General features: G+C 43.7%; 1 protein-coding gene across 1 annotated transcript in view; it reads right to left on the bottom strand.

Annotated features, from left to right (window-relative positions):
* Window positions 1–5,766: 5,766 nt before the first annotated feature.
* The window catches only part of LOC306932591 (calsyntenin-2-like), a 297,254-nt gene continuing 281,145 nt past the window's right edge, over window positions 5,767–21,875 (bottom strand). The window contains exons 13-17 of the mRNA XM_079514444.1: window positions 18,951–19,121; window positions 18,188–18,333; window positions 15,923–16,046; window positions 13,254–13,438; window positions 5,767–6,534 (exon numbers count right to left, since the gene is read on the bottom strand). Coding sequence (XP_079370570.1) covers window positions 6,319–6,534; window positions 13,254–13,438; window positions 15,923–16,046; window positions 18,188–18,333; window positions 18,951–19,121 — 842 coding nt within the window. The 3' untranslated portion in view covers window positions 5,767–6,318. The remainder of the gene's footprint in view (window positions 6,535–13,253; window positions 13,439–15,922; window positions 16,047–18,187; window positions 18,334–18,950; window positions 19,122–21,875) is intronic.

The raw sequence follows: 21,875 nt of genomic DNA on the forward strand, positions 1-21,875 counted from the left end.
CTGGAATAATGCTTCCTGCAAGTGCAGCTACAGTAGTTGTATGATGTGTACAGGAGCTACAGGTGTGCTATGTATTGTGCAGGCGCACGGCGCACGCACACGCACACACACACACACACACACACACACACACACACACACACACACACACACACACACAGTAATGTGTGTGTGTGTGTGTGTGTGTGTGTGTGTGTGTGTGTGTGTGTGTGTGTGTGTGTGTGTGTGTGTGTGTGTGTGTGTGTGTGTGTGTGTGTGTGTGTGTGTGTGTGTGTGTGATATGTGATATATGTTAACTTAAAACCAGTATCAAGGAGGGGCAGGAATCAGACATTACATTACATTACATTACATTACAGTCATTTAGCAGACGCTTTTATCCAAAGCGACTTACAATAAGTGTATTCAACATAGGTAGGGAACAAAAACTACTAATCACCAGAAGTCTTTAGTGCATTTTCTGCAAAAACAAGCAACCAAGAGTATACCTAGTGCTAAGGTAAAAGTGCAATATATCAGCTACCTATTTCCTTAAACAGATGAGACAAAATAGCTAAATCAAATGAGCATGAGCTAAAACAATTAAGTGTATCGACTAAACAAGATCCAATAAACAATACAACAATAGAAAACAAGCGTTCGTACAACTAGTTAACAACAAGTAGGTCAGGCAGAGAGGAAGGGTAGTGTTTCCTGAAGAGGTGGGTTTTCAACCTGCGGTGAAATATGGGCAGTGACTCTGCTGTCCTAACATCAGTGGGAAGTTCATTCCACCACTGTGGGGCCAGAACAGAAAAGAGTCGTGACCGTGTGGATCGGCCAGAAGGACCCTTGAGTGACGAGGCAATCAGTCGCCCCGAGGTGGCAGACCGAAGTGGTCGGGCAGGGGTGTAGGCATCGACCATAGCCCGGAGGTAGGAAGGAGCTGTTCCTTTCACTGCCCTATAGGCTAACACCAGGGTTTTGAACTGGATGCGAGCCGCTACGGGGAGCCAGTGTAGAGAACGGAGAAGGATGGTTGTGTGGGAGAACTTGGGGCGGTTGAACACCAGACGAGCCGCAGCTTTCTGAACAAGCTCCAGAGGTCTGATGGCAGATGCCGGAGCACCAGCAAGGAGGGAGTTGCAGTAGTCCAGGCGGGAGATGACGAGAGCCTGGATGAGCACCTGGGCTGCCTTCTCCGACAAGTTCAAGTCCAAGTCATTGGCAATCCAATAGGTATAGGAGACAATATTGCTAGGCATCATTTTAGATTAACTAACATGATCAAAGCAGGTTGATAAGACTGTACGATGCAGCAATGGGAAGAAGTCTGTCCGTTATCAAGAGATGTACCAAAATATATACCACAACAATGCATTCCCCAAATTGTGCAAACACGAGACCTCACTCATTTGAATTATTGTCTCCACCAGGCCGAAGGCATGGGGAGAGAGTATGTTTTGCACTCCGTCCGTCCGTCCGTGTGTGTGTGTCCGTCCCTCCGTCGTCCGTCTGTGAACAGCTAATCTCCGGCACCGTTGGCTTGATCGCAGCCATAATCTGCACACACACTCCCTGAATGCCACAGCTGAACCTCTGCCTCAAGGTATTCACATTGGCCTCTTATAGCGCCACCAGGAGGCCGCTTTGTGCAAACATCACGCAAATTGGTACACAGTCTCTCTAGAGCCATTCAACGAAAAGGGTCTTTCAGATTTTTCAGACTACTTTACATCCTGATTGGCTAAAATTGGCTACCAAAGTTTGCAGGAGTGCACGGTTTCAAACAAAATGCCGCAAATCATGCACACATTGTGTGATTTCTGTGAAATTGTGCACGCACATTCCCACTAGGCCGAGGAAGAAATGCCACTGGAACATTTTCAACTCAGCCTCATGGTGGCGCTATAACTGACCAATTAGTGTATTTACCTCTAACTGCATGGATCTGTGTAAAACTGTGTATGCACACTCCCTAGAGGCCAAGGAAAAACCTTTGCCTGGATTTTTTTCACATCTGCTCTTTATAGCACCACCAGGAGGCCGACATATGTAAAACACATTTTCTGAGATTACTCCTTCAGATTTTATCCAAATTTCACGCAAATCGGTAAACATGCTCTCCATAGTCCTGTGATCAAGATGGGTTTGTTTGATTTCTCATAATCCATCCTGATTGGCTACGATTGGCTTCTACTTTTCAGGAGTAGCCCGCTTTGTACCCGTTTTGTACAAATCGCCACAACTCCTCAACACAGCGTCCGATTGCGGTGAAACTGTGCATGCATATTCCCACTAGGCTGAGGAAGAAATGCCACTTGACAGTTTTCAAATCGGCGTCATGGTGGTGCTACAACAGGCCAAGTCGCGTCGCGCACACACACACACACACACACACACACACACACACACACACACACACACACACACACACACACACACACACACACACACACACACACACACACACACGTTTATATTACTCCTAAACATTTTGCCAAACATCACACACACTCCTATCCTCCTGGTGGAGACCTGTGCCCAGAAGGGCACTTTTCTAGTTGTCCAATGGTTTGGTCTCGCGCTGCCAAAAAGGATTTAGTCCAAAATAGAGCTGCACGTATTGCTCTGTGCTGTACCAAAAGAACAAACACCAATAGAATGCATGCCACTTTAGGGTGGCCTTTGGTGGAGGATAGACTTCATATTTTGTCATATTCTGTCATCTTTTGTCAGAGGCATTATTTCATCTAGGGTCCTGGCTGTGTTGTATGGCAGGCTGAAGTTTGGCTCTGATGAGCACAGCTACAACGGCAGACATGCATCAAGGTCTCTTTACGCTTCCCATCTCAAAAACGAATGCAATGCAACACACAGTAATAGCAATAAAAGTTCGAGCTGCATAGTCTTCCATCACAACTCATACAGACAAGAAGTAAATCTGATTTTAAAAGGAAATTAAATAAATATCTCGTGGAATCAGTTTTTTTTTATTATGGCTAACACATTGTGCACTGTTTAATGTTTCTTGTATACTATTGCAACCATGTTGTTGAGATATCACTAGATGTTATATTTATGCAATGATTTACGTTTGTAACTGTATTCTTATACTGTCATGTAAAATGTTTATTATGTAATGCAATTTATTTTCTGACACCAGGAAGAGTAGCTGCTGGTAAGGTAGTAGCAAATGGGCCCAAATAAACAATAAACACACACATACAAGAACATGGTTCACTGCTGGATTTCTAAAACAAGTCTTTATTGGCCAATTTACAGAAAGTGCTGTAGTGACCATTCCAAAGGAAAAGAGACCAGACCAAAGAGTCCAGAAAACCCCAAATAAAAAAATCATTTTTTTTGTTTCTTTTAGTTTTTTTTTCTTTTTTACATTTTACAAGATTTAAATTTTATTTTATTTTTTTCCATTCTGCTCTTATTCTGCTTCTAAAAATAAACGTAGGGACAACAGTAATGGGCGTCCACCAAAGGTTCCTGTGGTAAACAGGGGAAGGAGATGCAAATATAGGGAGGTGACGTCACAAGACTAGGTGCCACAGCAAATGAGGGAAAACGTCTAAACAACATATGCGATCTTTACATGAAACACAGAACTACACACATATGCTGAGGGGTCACTTGGCTATGGGAACAAGGCAGAGGTTGGCTTTGTGATATGAACAAGACTTGACTGTACCTGCTGGTTGCTTACCAGTGGTGCACAGTTGCACACAACTCTAATCATCACTCTCAAAACTCCAAAGTCTTCAGACAGATTCAATTATTGGGAGTCAAGTGTTGGGAGTGAATTGAACAACCAGAGATAATAATGCCCTTTCACCTGAAGTGAAGACACTTTAGATTGCGTTGAGTGGTGATATTTACTGTAAGGTTGCAGCATACTTTTTGCAATAAACAAACAAAAAAAGAATAAATAAATAAACAAATAAACAAATACAAATACAAATACAAATACAAATACAAAGAATAAAGAACATGATTGCAGAGAAAACATGCCAAAGTATATATTGTTTTCTTTCTTTCTTTGGCACTTCCTGCCCATCCAACATTTGTTCAACATCACTACAGAAATACCAATGTGATTGGTCAGACAATCATATCTAATACTGAATGTGGGGGAGGGGGGCGGTCTGACTCTGATCTAATGTAACATTCAGCGCTCAAAGTGGAGCCACGTCAGTTACATAAAACAATTGTCCAGAGAACTTCTCCGTTTTTAAGCAAGCAAAAGGGAAAACAAGTATGCTGCAACTTTAACACTACTAATGTAGTCCCCTCTGTTTGTTGTTTTCTCTACCACCTGGTCAGTGTGGAGACATAGTGACATCTGATCCAACCAGCTCACGGTCAACAGGAAGGAGGGGAACATTAACATATACAGAGAACCAGGCTTGAGAAGGAAATTACTATACTGTACAGACTATAAAAAGGGTGGACAGGGGTCAGGGTTAGGGCGTGTTCATGCAGATGTGGATGGATGGATGGATGGATGGATGGATGGATGGATGGATGGATGGATGGGGGTGCGCATGGAGTCTGTGATGGATAGTTTCATGGAGAAAGGCAAGGAGGGGCCTTGTCGGGCTGGGGGTGGAGTTTGAATGGGGAGGCGTTGGGGTTGGGGGCTGGTCTGGGGAGTCACCTACTATACTCTATTCAGTTTACAGAAGAGGAGCATAATGCAATATACAATGTACAATAATTTATTGTCCTCTGTCCACAAAAGATCCACAGCTCAAACCCCATAAAGGATGAACAGCCCACTCCTCTAAATTACACCACATGTGTAAATCACCTGGATTCTGTGTTCAAACCGTGACAAAGAATTACAAATGATAAAGAATAACATAATAAAAGCACAAAAATAATTATGTTCCTGCAGCTAAATAAATGCTCTTTTCATTTTTCAAGGAAGATCAGAAATCTGGTCCCAGAATCGATGTTGCAGACAGAATGATACATGCGTTTTTTTTTCTCCCACTAAGGGCCTCCCTGTATCTATAGACAGTTATTATGGGAACATTGTGAAAGAGATGCAGAAACAAAAAAACTATGATGGAGTATCCCTTTAAGACTCAGTTAAAGGAGAATTGTTTTGTAGTTTCACTGTCACAAAATTGGTACAACGTTATTACAGGCTCAGTACAGTATACAGCTGTAAGCTCTCTGGAAAAGTGACAGTTAAAATGTTTAATGATATAATGGTACATGAAAATCATTATCTAAATGTGGGGTATTGCTGAACTTCTCAATACCTAACTACACACAAGATATGCAGATATGAGGATATGAACTGGCTTTTTTCTTTTTACCTTGTCATCACGACATAACATTAACATAAAGTTCTCATTTATTTTGTCATAATATTTCCTTTATTTATTTATTCTTTCATGACACCCTCCCCTTCATCACCCTGCCCGTTGTGCCCGACCCTCATGCACCTTCCCTCGGCCACCTGACCTCCATGAATACACCCACTGCTAAGCTCTCCTGGACGGACCCTCCAGGTTAGTGGTTCCCAAACGTTTTCATGTCAAGGACCCCCAAATTGACACTAATTAGCCCGCGGACCCCCATTTGAAAAGATATGCCCAAGGACCCCCATAACAGAAAACCCCCAGTTTGACATGCATATTAGTCTAACGGACCCCCATTTAATGGCATTTCAATCTCTGAGACCCCTTATTTATATTGTAAAATCAATGTTAATTTAACTCTGAGAGTGAACTGCCCCAAGGACCCCTGGGGGTCCCCGGACCCCACTTTGGGAACCACTGCTCCAGGGGACCATGCTCTCAGTGTGCGATGTTGTGAATATCAAAATAACTAAGTGTTTATGAAGAGAAAAACACTTGTGTCGGGAACGGGAAAATGATGTCATTATCTCGACATTACTAAAGCGAAAGTAAAAAGTAAATGCGTGTCTGAGTGGACTTACGTACCAACCAAAGGATGCATATGTGTGAACAAGAGTAAAGGCCAGGGAGTGTATGCATGTGCCTCTAGGAAAATGTGTTAATGAATGTTGAGTGAGGAATGACTATCTTCTGTATGACCAGTAGGGGGAGATATTACCTCAACTTTAGAGCCACAACATCAACAGCACATAGTACAGTCTTTTTGTTTCCACCATCTGAACAGAGGGTTCTTTATGGATGGGTGTCGGGAACAGTTTTTATTTTATTGTATTTGTATTTTTATAATGTGTGTGCGTGCGTGCGTGCGTGCGTGCGTGCGTGCGTGCGTTTGTTTGTGTGTGTGTGTTTGTGTGTGTGTGTGTGTGGGTGTGCGTGTGTGTGTGAGCGTGTGTGTTTAGTAAGCTATTGTTCCTTTATCCCAATCCTGGCCTTTCTTGCTGGGCTGTTGCACCCTAGGTAACTGAACATCCACGTCCTCCTCGCTGTCGTCCGATTCGGCACTGGTGATGTCATCCTCCTCCTCCTCATCTTCATCTTCATAGTCATCTTCCTCCTCCTCCTCTTCCTCACTCACTTCCTCCTCCTCCACGGCCCGGGGCTCCTCAAGGTTCTGTGGCGACAACGACAGGATTTGAGTTTCCCATCTTTGTGGGCATATATCTCTGCAACATTCTAAACACTATACGGCTTGTGCTTATAACCACGGCCCGCTTCTGTGGCCAATGCGGCTACAACAACTACAGGCTAGACCTTATAACTTTATGGAGCAGACCAGGGGTTTTCAACAGGTGGTCAGTGGACCACTGGTGGTCCGTGAAGGCATTGCATGTGGTCCCTGACTGATGGATCTGGTAGATCTGCTATTTTGGACGCCAAGTATTTTTTGTGGACTTGTGTCAATATGTTCCCTTTTGGCCCAGACCGTGTTCTCCTTATCCTTTTTATTATTATATCATTTATATTATGGGTTGCCTGACGCCAAGTTAAGTTTTACTGTCTGCCTGTAGCCACGAAAGTTAACTTGCAATACTGAGAGGTCTATTTTGATTTGAGACACTACATGTATTTGGCCTTGATGCCTAGTGAGAAAGTAGATAGGAGTATTTCTCTCTGTCTCTGCTAGCAGGGAAAGAATGTTATCAACAGGTTGCCTGGCCACGCCAGCGTCCACGCTTTCCCGGTCTATGGCTTTCATGACGGAAACTAAGGAAGTTGTCACGATATCAGTCCCATCATCTATGTGCTGGTCCAATGAGCGTTCGACACCTAGTGCCAGCGTGGCATTGCGGAAATTAACTGTGTAGTCAGCCAATGAAATGTGTATCAACAATTGTATTCTGCAGTATTAATGCCTGGCACATGATTGTGTCCGGCAGAGAGAGAACCCTGTGCCGTTTGCCGCACAGGGTGAGAGTTTTTTGTAATTTGGCTGTCTGTGGATCTGTTCTGTCTCTCTGATCTGAAAATGAATTAACTAAACCATAATTGCTCGGACTGGACAATCCTTCTTCCTGGTGGTTTCATCTTTTTTTTGGTTAACTAAAGGTATTTTTCTAAAAGAGTATTTCCTGCTTAAAACTAATGGTTAACTTGGTCATCGGCTCTCGGCCTAGCGTTGTGGTGCTGAGTATTTCTGTGTACTCTTTGAGTACTTTCTCTAAAGTATTTTTTATAGTTATAGCCCTGGGTGGCTCAGTAATTCAGTAGTATACAGTCCTTTTATATCCTTGGAATCCTTAATTGTCCCTTTGGCATTTTATATGCAACAAATGGGTTTTATCTTAATTATAAATCCATCAAATTGGTCCATTTCGAACCGTCTTCTTCCGAGTATAAGTCTAATTTATTTAATTAGCACCTCCGACAGAAGGAACCTACCCCCATCCCCATTTTCATTTTTTTCTGCCGGAAGAACAAAGTCCATAGTCATATTTTTGGAGCAGTGGTTTTGGTCGATGCATGTTCAGTTCTGGAACCTATCCTCCCCATTTTTGGGAACATACAAGCCGCGGATCTGTGGACGAACGGACGAAGCATGAAGCTTCCACGGTCCTCCACAGATTTCCCCCCCCCATCTGGACCGTCTGTCCGTACGACGGTTCCTCTCCGCTTCGGTGGACCCTGTCCGGGACCACCTCCTGCCTGCCTGATTCTCAGCTGCTTGCTTTTCTGAAGTTAAGTAATTTACCTTTCTGTTACTTTCATAGATTATACTGTTATTATAATTTATTGCCGTACATTCATGTCTGGGACTTAATCCCTGAACATGTCTCAGTCACATTACTCTTCCTCCTCTTTTCATTTTCAGGATGTGCCGCTACGCGTGCGCTGCGTCCTAATCCTTTCATTTTATCTATCTGCTTCGATTTCTTATCTATTTATAATATCTAGGCCTTTCAGCATACGGTTATCATTCGTAGGACACCCTTGTTGATATATCGCTGTAAGAATCCATAAATATTACTTCGTTTATAGTCTTCTTTCTCTCAAACCTCGACGGGGGTGCGAGAGTAGAGTAGGTTCTTTTTATACCGTAAAAGGTCTGTGAGCCCTTTCACCATTGCATTACACATGATTATTTTTTATCACCCCTTTTTACATTGTTTTTAGAGTGTGTAGGCTTCTTATCTAAGGAATTTAGGGAGGAGAGCAGCAGGCTCTCCTTTGCGTGTGCGTGCGTATTAGAACGCATGGCTCCGTCTCTTTCTCTCTCCTTCTCTCCTCTCTGTCTGTCTGCGTGCGTGTTCGTGCGTAGGTGTGTATATCACTGTCTTGTGTTTGGATGGATGTATGTGTTTGTCCCGTAGAACAGTTATTCTTCTTTTAGGCCTAATAGTTGAATGATGTGGGTGTGTGTGTAGCGTGCCGTTCGTTCAATGTCACCTATTTATATTGTACATAATTTTATTTATATTTAGAGTGACTGAGTGAGTACGTTGGTCTTGTGGGCGGATATGTTGCCCTCGTCTATGTGTGTGTGCATGCGTTCGTGCGTGTGTCAGTAGCTGAGACAATTACGCACAGGGTGCGTGTGTGCGTGCATATGTGTTTGTCCATGTTCATGCGTGTGTGTGTGGGTGAAACACTTATTTTGGAAAAGTATGACAGGATAATATTAGGGATGCGTGACGACTATTGATTATTGATTTATTTATCTGTCAGGCTCCGTGTTCCGCCATTTATCATCATTTCATACACTTTATAATTGCCTAGTGGCCATGCCATGGTTTTTCATTTTTAGATAGCACCCCTTCAACATTTGAATGCCCATTATCATGACAATTTATTATTAATTTCAACCAATCCCCTTATTGATTTCATTCATTTATTATTTTGTTATTATTTCATTTCATTTATTTTTTTGAGTGGTGTCAACCATTCTTTCCCAAGACATTTTATTCCTGTTATTTTAGGATTTTTTGGGATTTCTTTGGTTTGAACTTTTTGCTCTATCTCTCTGAGACCTGATGTGTACAAATCATGGTCAATTTCGGTCTATCTTGACCTTGGCTAACCTGCGTGTGGCGATTAGCTACGTCTTAATGACGCGCAGGGGACAGTGTGCGACCCAGATTTAAGTTAAATCCCAGAGTGATACAGTTCTCAGTATTCACTGATTTTTTTTTCTTAGGGGGGTCGTATAAGCCACCGGACTACATGGGAAGGGGGTCTTGATTTAAGTTAAATCCCAGAGTGGTACAGTTCTCTGTATTCACTGATTTTTTTTTCTTAGGCGTTCAGAAGGCTTCCCATCCTATGCAGAACATATAAACGATTCTGCGCCCCATTTTGGGCAAATCTTCGTCTATATACTTTGTTTTCTACTTCAGATATCGTTTTATTGTATTCTCCCTGCCCTTTATCGTTAAGGTGCATATACATACGTAGAATGCTGGTTCTCTATCTTTCTCTGTCTCCCTGTCTACCTACACGCCCTACTTTCACCATAGCTGTGTAACATGCGCGGTTGGTAGATCAGTCATTTTCATTTTCATTTTTATTTTTTTAAACCATACCCTGTTGATGTATACCCTGTTGATGAATTGTTTATAATTGTTGTTTCATTTCATTCACCAGTTGTTTTTTTTTCTCTTTCTGTTTTTATCTCACAGATACGGATTTCTGGTGGTTTCGTGGTCAGGAACAAACCCGGGATAGAGTAATCTGAGGTCAACAAAAAGTGATGGAGAATAGAGTGAAGGAATGTGTTGTCGACCTCGAGATCCCTTTTCCCTTAAGTTTAGGGTTTGCCCTTAGACCCCGACCCACTCAGAACCGTTTAAAAAACAGTATTAGGCCCGACCCCCTAGAACAGTATAGGCCTTATGCCATCTGCCCATAGATTTCCCATCGGGAACAAATTAGAAGTCCACTCATGTTTCACCATGCACATAATTGTTCTATGTTTTTCTTTTCTAAGACACTGTATTTTGCTAAAACGCTGTTACCCTTCCCTACCTAGTATTAGGATTCATTTGATCATTCCTTCTCCCCTCAATTGATTAATATGGTATTTTGACTATTCATTTTCCAGATCCCAGATCTGCTTCATTATATAGATTATGTAAACTGAATTATCCCATCTTTGGACAATCTAAATTTCCTTCCATTAGGATTCATTATCCCACCTCATCATATTTTTATTATTTTAGATTTGATTCATATTTTACCTCTGAATTTGGAATATCCCTCCATTGTAAACATTTAACCTTTACTATCCCCGAACCACCCCTTGACCTTACATTGAGATATTTAGAATAGGGACATCTTCCCCCTTCCATTTCATTTTATTATTTTGTTTTCATCACCTTGAGTTTGACTTGATTAGGCATATATATCCTCCCCTGAATAGACTTGATTCTATATTTGGCCTTCATGGTACTAATGGACTCGCCAGGAAGCGACACAACATCATCAATTACCCTGTCCCCCCCCTCTCCAAGCTCTGCTTGGTATAAGAACTGTTAGGGGCATCTCCGGCCGTTTTCTCCCGTTTGAATCACAGAGATCAAGTATCTGTCAATGAGAAAGTATAGGCTGAGATTGTCACCTATGGGTCACCTGTTATGGCACCCATCCTGGGGGACGGGGCGAAGATTCGGCTCCGACAACGAGCCAAACCATCCAGTGTCTGCTCTGATGAGCCACAATGAACTTTGTTGTCAAATGACACTTTCGACGGCGTAGGAACGCTGCAACATTGCTGAGTTCTTTGAGAACCCCGAAGACCGAAGACTTCGAGAGAGAAAAGTCATTCTGTTTCTCTCCCACAGTACCATCTAAATAAGGAGTGATTGTTTGCCTAGTCTTAAGTCAAAACTATTTTTTATTTTTCATTGTTCCTGTTTCCACTGCCTTAGTATAGAGTTAATTTTTATTTCTCATCTCCCAATTGACCCTTATATTATTTTAATTTAATTCCCTGAAGATTGATTATTGATCACATTTGACACTTCATCCACAAAACGTGATGGAGTTGATGGATCTGGTAGATCTGCTATTTTGGACGCCAAGTATTTTTTGTGGACTTGTGTCAATATGTTCCCTTTTGGCCCAGACCGTGTTCTCCTTATCCTTTTTATTATTATATCATTTATATTATGGGTTGCCTGACGCCAAGTTAAGTTTTACTGTCTGCCTGTAGCCACGAAAGTTAACTTGCAATACTGAGAGGTCTATTTTGATTTGAGACACTACATGTATTTGGCCTTGATGCCTAGTGAGAAAGTAGATAGGAGTATTTCTCTCTGTCTCTGCTAGCAGGGAAAGAATGTTATCAACAGGTTGCCTGGCCACGCCAGCGTCCACGCTTTCCCGGTCTATGGCTTTCATGACGGAAACTAAGGAAGTTGTCACGATATCAGTCCCATCATCTATGTGCTGGTCCAATGAGCGTTCGACACCTAGTGCCAGCGTGGCATTGCGGAAATTAACTGTGTAGTCAGCCAATGAAATGTGTATCAACAATTGTATTCTGCAGTATTAATGCCTGGCACATGATTGTGTCCGGCAGAGAGAGAACCCTGTGCCGTTTGCCGCACAGGGTGAGAGTTTTTTGTAATTTGGCTGTCTGTGGATCTGTTCTGTCTCTCTGATCTGAAAATGAATTAACTAAACCATAATTGCTCGGACTGGACAATCCTTCTTCCTGGTGGTTTCATCTTTTTTTTGGTTAACTAAAGGTATTTTTCTAAAAGAGTATTTCCTGCTTAAAACTAATGGTTAACTTGGTCATCGGCTCTCGGCCTAGCGTTGTGGTGCTGAGTATTTCTGTGTACTCTTTGAGTACTTTCTCTAAAGTATTTTTTATAGTTATAGCCCTGGGTGGCTCAGTAATTCAGTAGTATACAGTCCTTTTATATCCTTGGAATCCTTAATTGTCCCTTTGGCATTTTATATGCAACAAATGGGTTTTATCTTAATTATAAATCCATCACTGACCATGCATTGAGTAATGTAGGACTTGTTGTTTAATTTCCTTTCCACTAGTTGCGAAACCATGAAGTGAATGACCTGGTGACCTATGATGGCCATGTTACTTACAAGTTGGAGGTCAAGATATTCAACAGGAGGAGGAAGAAGTGCACTGGAATATCTGGTTGAGTCATTATTATAGGAAATTATTAGTAGTCAATGGACCATTGGTTGATGTATACACGTGGGATGTATACACATGCATAGCATGGGATGCATGTTACAAAGGCACTAATCTTAGCCCATATCCCCACCCAACACAACAGTGGTCCCCATGTTGATTCTAAGTCATGGTGGTCCCTTGTTCATAGTCAGTTGAACACCCCTGGACTAGACCGCTACGGAGGCCTGCCGTCTCAAGTGACCTTGAGCCACGTGAGACACCATACCGAGCGAACTAAAGCGAACGAGCTGCCGCGTCGAACGTTGTGAAGTTGGATTGAGCCGACTCAGGGCCGCTGGAGTTGCGACCCAATAGGCAGAGAATAGTAAACATGTTCTGGTGAGAGCGTTTGCCCCGACTGCCACTCAAAGTGGATACTGGCCAATCATAACGCGTCCTTGCACAAGTGCACCGGCCAATCACAGCGCATCATTGCACAAGCCGTATAGAGTTTCGAATGCTGCCTCTGCGATCACCTTCATTTATATCTGACCCATGATTTTAGTCGTATGAAAATACTAACAAAAAAATAAAACACCATCCTTATTTCCTTCAACCTCTCACCCACCTCTGCTTATCATCTCTCAACCTTTTTTAATTTGTATTTATTGTTTTAATCTCTGCATCCAACCCGACCACCAACCCCATCACCACCCCTCTCCCGTCCTCCCTCCCTGCCCAAGTCTGTTCACCTCCATGGGGTTGACGGTGATGGTGAGAGCGGACTCGTCCCAGGTCTCGTCCGTGTCCTTGGTCGTCTGCACCACCTTCATCTCCTGCTGGTGAGTGAGGTGGATGCGGTAGATGCCCACCACCACTACCACCACTAGGGCGGCGATACACGTCACGATCACCACAGTAGCTGCACTGGGCACGCCTGGGGGGGGGGGGGGGGGTGGCATGAAAGAAGATGATTATTTATTATGTTTTTGTTTTAACAATATACACCTTAACAATACACATGTTTGCGACTGTAATTCTTTAACGCGTCCTTGAACTAATGTCATGTAATGTTGAAGTTTGCGGATTAACCCAACAGGGAGGGTTAGACATCCATGCATACTTGTCACTGGCAGCTCTTGCCTCCTGGAAGTGAAATGGTATTCATAATTTATTCTGAATGTCAGAACACGTGTTGGTTTGTTCCTCTGGGCGCCCGTTCTTTAATATGGAAATGTAATTTTGTCTTCTAGGCTTGTGCATACAGTACAGTAGCTAAAAAAGAAAAAGAAGCCCAGCCCAACTCTATTTAGCACTGTAATTACAGCGCGCATAGTGATAGGCTGTCCTTGGTCTTACTGTAAGTTAATCTCTCGGCTTCTAATTTTTACAAGAAGAACATGACTGCACGGTGCCCGGTCTTTCCTCTCCACTGGTGTGTGTGCGCGCTGTGCGCACGCACGTGTTTAACAAGTGAGACTTACAGAGTTACTTAATTGATCATTTCATTCACTCCAAGTTCCCCGGATTTTCACATCAAATCCACTGCCTTTGATCTTCTTCAGAGAGAAGCTTCATGGGACCCTGTACTTACACTCTTCACTACAGAAATATCTGGTCTCCTTTAAAAGTATTGTATTTTGTATTAGGTAGTAGGCCTAAAGTAGAGAGAGAGAGAGAGACTGCAAAACAAGTGCGTAGACACAGGTCATACGCCAGATCAGAACCTATACGGATGTCAAGCGCACGCACGCACGCATGCACGCACGCACGCACGCGCGCGCACGCACGCACGCTCGCTCGCTCGCGCACACACACACACACACACACACACACGGATGTGCTCACGGCATGAACAGCATACACATCATCAGTCTTTAAATGCAGCCCATCCCACCCTTATACTACTCCTCTCCCTAGACTCTTAACAGAGTAGCACACTTGTCCACAGAGCTCGCCAGGATTCTAAGTAGAACCCATTAGAGCCAGATGAATAATTAAGGCCTGTGTGTGCTAGATTAAGACCAGCAGGCTCTCTCTCACCAGGCTCCCTCTACCTCTCATCACCGAGGGGTGGAGAAGCCTTCTTCACCCTTTGCGAATGTCTCTTATGTCAATGGCTTCCATTCAAGCTGGTTTCTAGGAGAAACTTAACTTGCATGGTAATTTTCAACCAAGGGTCTGGGGACTCCCAGTGGTCCTTTCAGGGGGTGCCCAGCCAAATAAGTAGTTAATTTAACTATAATACAATCCCCTCGTAAAAATGTACAACAGAAATCTCAACACTATTAATCAATTTATCACGTCCAATTACAACATTCAGACAGTATAATATCAGGGTCAGAATCATGTGACGGGACGGTTCCATGACACGAAACGGTTTGAAAACAGAGAGCATAGACATAGAAAGAGTTGTGTCATCTCCGTTCACTCCTGCATAAAATATTCAATCATTTATTGCCAAAACTATTAACTTACAGTTGACCTAGAATATGATTTTGTGTAGTTCTGAGATAACAACAAGAACAAGAATAGTATGTAAGTAACACTCGCCATCGGACAAGCAATAGTTCCACTACTTTACATAGTTCCAAAAATTAATTCTAATTGATTTACACATACTATACAATGCTGTGTAAATACACCAGATTTAGCAAGAATGCAAATTTCCATCCATATAGTCCCCATAGGCTACAGAGAACAAGCACTATAAAAGCATTATAAAAAGAGCACATAAACATTACTAAAAGGGTACAAACAGAAGAGAAACAGTAAAAAAAGCCTAGTTTTTGGGTGTTGATGAAGCACACACGATACTATAGGCCTACATGACCAACAGTCTGAACAGTGTGACCTGTATTGCTTAATCCTCATTGACACAACTACTACTAAAAGAGTGTGTAGCAAATGGGATGAACAGAGAGTGTAAAGTAGCAGGGCTAGTGTGTCCATATGAAAACAGATGAAAGGGCTCTGTGACCAGAATAGAACAGAGGTCTACATAGTTGCTCTTCATCAGCCAGATTTGATATATCACAGTCCTATTTTTACACATTTTTAGTTGTCTATGGCAGTATATCTCACCTAGTGGGTCACTAGGACCACAAATTGGGTCACCACATGTTCTGGCATAGTCACAGACAAAGAACAAAACTTTTGTAGAAGACTATTCAATGTTAATTTTAATGCAAAATGTTAAATGTTAAATGTTAATGCAGATGAAACCACTGGACTCTATGGAACAGTGTGAACCGATTTTGGTTTGATTTGTTGTTATGAAAACAGTCCCACTTTATAATAATGCTGTGTATACTATACTGTACAATAACTCATTTATATGGTGTACATACAATATGAGACATGAGACACAATAGCGCCTATGAGAACATCAGATCTAGTGGGTGTAGTTGTGTGGTGTTACCTGAATTGTGGCTAGGGTACAGGCCATGGATCATGGATGGATGATGTTCGACCTGCATGTACTGGGGCGGGGCCACCATGTGATTGACATGCTCCGCAGCCACTGAGCTGTGAAGTATGCTGACCTGAACACAGACAGAGAAAAGCATACAGGGGGAAACAGCTTTTATTTTAGACCAAAGACCAAAGCACCACAGCATGCAATGTCCTACAGTCTTCTTAATTCTTGTCTGCAATATGAACCAAATCTAAATGATAGTTAGGAACCAAATGGACCCGTATGGGTCTGTAACTCAGAGAGTGTACAAATGGAACCATTTGGTTCCATTTGTACACTCTCAGAGTTAAATTAACATTGATTTTACAGTATAAATTGGGGTCTCAGAGATTGAAATCCCATTAAATGGGGGTCCGTAGCCTAAATGCAGGTAAAACTGGGGGTCCTTTGAAATTAAATGGGTTGAGAATCATTGCTAGAGCCGTAAAAATCTTCTCTTATGGGGGTATCTTTTCAAATGGGGGTCCGTGGGCTCATTAGTGTCAATTTGGGGGTCCTTGACATGAAACAGTTTGGGAACCACTGCTGTAGAATTCAGAGTGCTTTCTGGGGGCAAAGCGTCAGTTCCAATACATAACATGATAACCGAAACTAAATAATTAATTCATGATTTAGTTTCCCATTTCCCATTTGTGTCCTGAAGGTCAAAGGTTAAATGTCAAATGTACAGTAAAATGTCAGCACAGTTTAAAATAAATCACACCTGTGTGAAGTGAGCGGTGCAACTATACATGTATTTATTTGCGACCGCAGGTACTATGAAATCGTACATTTCCCGTCAGTCACTCAATATCCCCATACATGGGAATGCCCCCATATATGGTGCCCAGGTCTCGTGTCATCACGTGACATCATCAGGGATGGAGATGTGGAGACCCTGATGTCATAGTAAATGCGACCTGCTGTCGCAGTTAAGCCCATATACAGTATGGAGATCCCTGATGTCATCACTATTGACCAGCAACTCTACATCTGACCTCAAACCTCAAACCCTTAGATCTCCATATATGGATGAACCTGTTCCGACATTCCATATGTCGATCCTTCCCCATCCATCCTTCCTCTTCGATGTCTCCCTTTTGACTGATACCTGTCCATTCAAACTCTAGATGGGAATGCCCCAAAGTTATTAGTGCAGCCGCGCCCGGCAGCCGGTGAAAACTAGAGTTCTCAACAGGCCCTAGAATTAAGGGCCGGCCCTCATCAAACCCTGTACACCCAGAGAATGTCCCCGCTACCACCCTTAGATCTCCATATATGGAGCTGCTAGTTAATGTACTGTACTCTGTACATAGCTGTGTAATGGAGCGGAGGCACCACTCAAAAATAAAAAATAAACTAGAAAAAGTGCCCCTCGGGGCACAGGTCTCTACCAGGCCAGGTCAGGTTGTGGCCTCCTGGTGGCGCTATAATAGGCCAATGTGAAAAGGGTGCCATTTCTTCTTACGCCTTGGATGACAATTGGATGATTTGAGGCATTTTGTTACAGAAATGTGTTTTGCAAAAATCCACCTGTTGGTGGCGCTATAACAGGCCAATGTGAAAAGGGTGGGATATATTCCTCAGCCTAGTAGGAAAGTCTGTGAAAGATTTCAAGCAAATTGCACGCTGCGTTCATGATTTGAGGCTTTTTGTTCAAAACGGGCCAGTCCTGCAAACTTTGAAAGCCAATGTTAGCCAATTAGGATGGAATATGAAATATTGGACAGATCAGTCTTGAACACATGACTATAGAGATACTGTGTAACGATTTGTGGGATTCTTGGACAGAATCTGGAGGAGTAACAGCAAAAAATGTGTTTTACAAAAGTCGGCCCCCGGTGGCGCTATAACAGGCCGTTCTGGAAATTTTGGGGCAGAGGTTCATCGTTGGCATCCAGGGAGTGTGCCTGCAAAATTTGGCATTGACCGGGTTAACGGTGCCGGAGATTAGCTGGTAACAGACGGACGGACGGACGGACGGACGGACAGACGGACGGACGGACGGACGGACGGACGGACGGACGGACGGACGGACGGACGGACACACACACGGACGGAGTGTAAAACATACTCTCTCCCCATGCCTTCGGCCTGGTGGAGACAATAAATAAACTGCGTGTGTCATATCGAGCTCCAGGCTAAAACCGTATTGGTCGATTGTACGCACACAATACATCGACGCATTTGTTGTTATATCCCTACAGGTCCAGAGTTCTTCGCACTGACCTCAAGGTTGAACTCATTGCTGGTGTATCGTCCATTCAGCTCAGAGCAGGTGAGGCGGAACCTCCTCTCCTCCAGCTGGCCAGGACGCCAGTTATGGTAGTGGACCTGTCGGATCACCTGCTCATAGTTGGACATGGAGTCCACACCTGGGGAGGAAGGAGCGCTGGTTCAGTTCACGGTGACAAAGAGTTATCAATGTTACCACCTGAACATTAAACTCAAGAAAAGAAGCTTAAGAACATATCCATGGTGATTTGTCTGTCTGTGTGAGAAGTCAAAAGCATTCAACATAGGCCTTTGAAGAAAAAATCCTTTTCTCATTATTTAGAGGCATGGTCAATTGAAAGTTCAGAATTGTGCTACGAACAGAGAATGTTTTTAGAATGCATGTTGTGATCTGAAACTGTAATATAAAAGTATAGTGTTTTGTGTGTGGTTTCAAACCTTTACAAAAAAAAGCCACAAGCTCACTGAGATGTGTGTTAGGCACATTATTGATTTTAGTGTATCACTAAAGTGGTGCATTTCGATTTTTGACTCAAACGCTTTCAGCTTTCAGCTTTCAGGAAGAAACCAAAAATACACATGGAAGACATATTTGAATATTATGACCACACCTGGCGGACATACAAAAACAGAAAAAGTACAAAACTATCCATCTTGAAGGAGAGCAGAGGTATTTGTTTACCCAAAAATGTGTGGATGGGAAATTTGCCCAACGTGAGGGATTGGATGTGCGTGTTCTTCTTCTATTGTAACCTACCATATATGGACATGCCAGAGGTAGAGTTGGTGGCGTCCAGGTGTTTCCCCAGCAGAGCGCTGTGTGCCAGCTGGAGAGACTCCTGCTCTGGCCTCAACTCATCACCAAGCACAAGGATGTCACAGTAGTCCAGATTATGGATAATCTCCTCCAGCACACCAGGTCGACGGGCTGCACACGCACACGCACACGCATACGCAGAGACAAAAACGGACGCTTAACTACAAACCACTAAGTGTTCCATGCACCACCTACCTCCTCCTCACACACGCTCCAATTATTCTGTAAACTCTCCAAACTATGTGCTGCAACAGAATCAACACACCCCCTCAGACAGCTCTCGTCACCACAGTGCTGCCTGACAGGCTGCTAAGCATCAGCCACTGCCACACTTCTGCCACCCAGCCTTCTCCCCTGCCTCACAGTCCCCTGAGCCTGCGCCTTCCATGCCCACTTAACAGCCTCCCACAGAGACTTATACTCTCTGGAGGAATAGAGGTGAGGAGGAAGAGGAGAGGGAGAGAGAGAGAGAGAGAGAGAGAGAGAGAGAGAGAGAAAGAGGATGGCAACAAACGCACGCACGCACACACACACACACGCACGCACACGCACACACACACACGCACACGCGCACACACACACACACACACACACACACACACACACACACACACACACACACACACACACACACACACAACTTGCAACTGAATCTAGGTGCTGTGCAGGGGAAAGCTGGAAAGCTGGCAGAGAAAGGTGTTGTGTGAGAGGGAGCAGCCTTGTGGAGAGGGAGACAGGGCAGAGGAGAGGGAGCAGCCTTGTGGAGAGGGAGACAGGGCAGAGGAGAGGGAGCAGCCTTGTGGAGAGGGAGACAGGGCAGAGGGAGCAGCCTTGTGGAGAGGGAGACAGGGCAGAGGAGGAAGGAACAGCAAACGACAATACAGAAAAACGACAAAAGACGAGAACAAACTGGCCCGGACGGCCGGACCGCTGGTAGACAGACCGTTGAAATGAAAGAGAGGACGTCAAAGAAGAGCAGAGCAGATGTTTGATCGGGAAACAAAATGAGAACCAAGACATGACAAAGATGGAGTGGGAGCATTAGAACAATTAGCTCCAAAACACAGAACGAGAGAGAGAGAGAGAGAGAGAGAGAGAGAGAGAGAGAGAGAGAGAGAGAGAGAGAGAGAGAGCGAGAGAGGCCAGAGAGAAACAGCTAAATGGAAGGACTAATGACAAAGGGAGACAGAGGACAGAGACTGAGGCTGATTAATGGGGTCCAACAGAGAGGTGTCACGCTGCCTGCAACAGAACCATGTGATTTGTCCTGAATCCTTTAAGTTCCAGCCTCGAGAGAACATTAAATCTGCTCATTATGGAACTTCATCACATCTACCCCACACACATTCTGTCTTTCTCAATCTGTCATTCCAGCATCCTCTGTCCAGCCGCCCGGCAGCCCCTCTCTCTCTCTCTCTCTCTCTCTCTCTCTCTCTCTCTCCCCCCCTCATTTACCCCCCCCCCCCCCCCCCCCCCTCTCCCTCTCTGTCCTTCTTTTCCAGCTAATCTGTTCCCTCCAGCCGCAGTCTCCACTTCAGTGGCAGAAAATGACTTTCCCGTTTTGAAAGTGATGCGCCGTTCTCTTTTCTTCTGTGGGCGCATTACACACAATATTCTGCTTATCTGCTCCTAATTGGCACCGAGCAGTGCTGAGCTGTGCCGTGCTGTGCGATGTCGTACCGCTCCAGCATTGCTGACCAGATAGTGTATCAGAGACCAGACCAAAGGCAGCCGGATTTAAATGTCATATCCATTTGCTAGGAGGTCAAGCCCAGGCGACCCGAGGAATCAATTGTCTGCTATAGCGGAGGCCTTGCTCAGCAGGGGTGTGTGGTTTCACACAAAGAGTTAGGAGGACAGCGGTGGTGGTGGTGGGGGGGGTGGTTGTTAATTCCAGCAGACCAATATGACAGGGGTTAGTCTACTGTATACAGTATGTTCCCTGGGTTAGCAGAGAATTACGTACCAAGGGAATCTTGCTAACACAGCGGGATTAGCACTGCATGGTGAATAGCTGCACTCACAGTGAACTGCCCATGGAACTGATAGTGTGTAAAGGGCCTATAGGATAATGACGTGCAGAAAGATACAGATCAGCACGCACAAACTTAAAAAGCCCAATATATCCTTTCTTTTCAATAATGCAGCACACAGGCAAAAGTTCAACAGAGTTGGTTTCCTTTCTCTGGAGACACTATGAAATGTTAAGCTGTCTCTAATGGGGTTTTTTGATAGTGGGACATATACTGAGGGAGTTGAAAGAGTGAACACATTATTCATACTGTATGAAAGGCCTGTTCAAATATTCACCGTCTCCATTTCAGCTACGAGGAAGTCATTTGGGAACGTGATGCTAAGACTGGAGAAATTACATTTAACACAATTTTGGCCGTGGACGTGTATATACACATCTTTTCTAATCAAACCGCAGGTGGCCTTGGACGTGTATACACGTCTTTAGGGCTTTTTTATTGATATAAATTATTTTTTTTATTGGCCTCTCCTTCTGCACCGTACAGTACTCCTTGCTGTTTCGCACATGCACGCTGCCGTTCACTTCCTTGTTTACGGCTCTGAAAGAATGGCTCGTATCTCCTAATCTAGGGAACTCTCCATGGTTTTTACCAGATGGGCAATGTTCTGTCTTCATTTGACTTTAGCATGCCTGTCATTTGCAATATTAACGTTTCTAGATAGACTTTAGTGTGGCCAGCGTGAGGTAAGAATGGAACATTCACTGCGTGAAAAGAGGAGTTAACGGGCAATTATGGGCACTCTATTTTGCCCGTAAACCTCAAGTTTAGCGGGCATATACAGTAATATACGGTAATATACAGGTGTGATGGTACAATTTCGGGAGTTTAC

The sequence above is a fragment of the Electrona antarctica genome (genome assembly GCF_951216825.1).
Source record: "Electrona antarctica genome assembly, chromosome: 11".
NCBI lineage: Eukaryota > Metazoa > Chordata > Actinopteri > Myctophiformes > Myctophidae > Electrona > Electrona antarctica.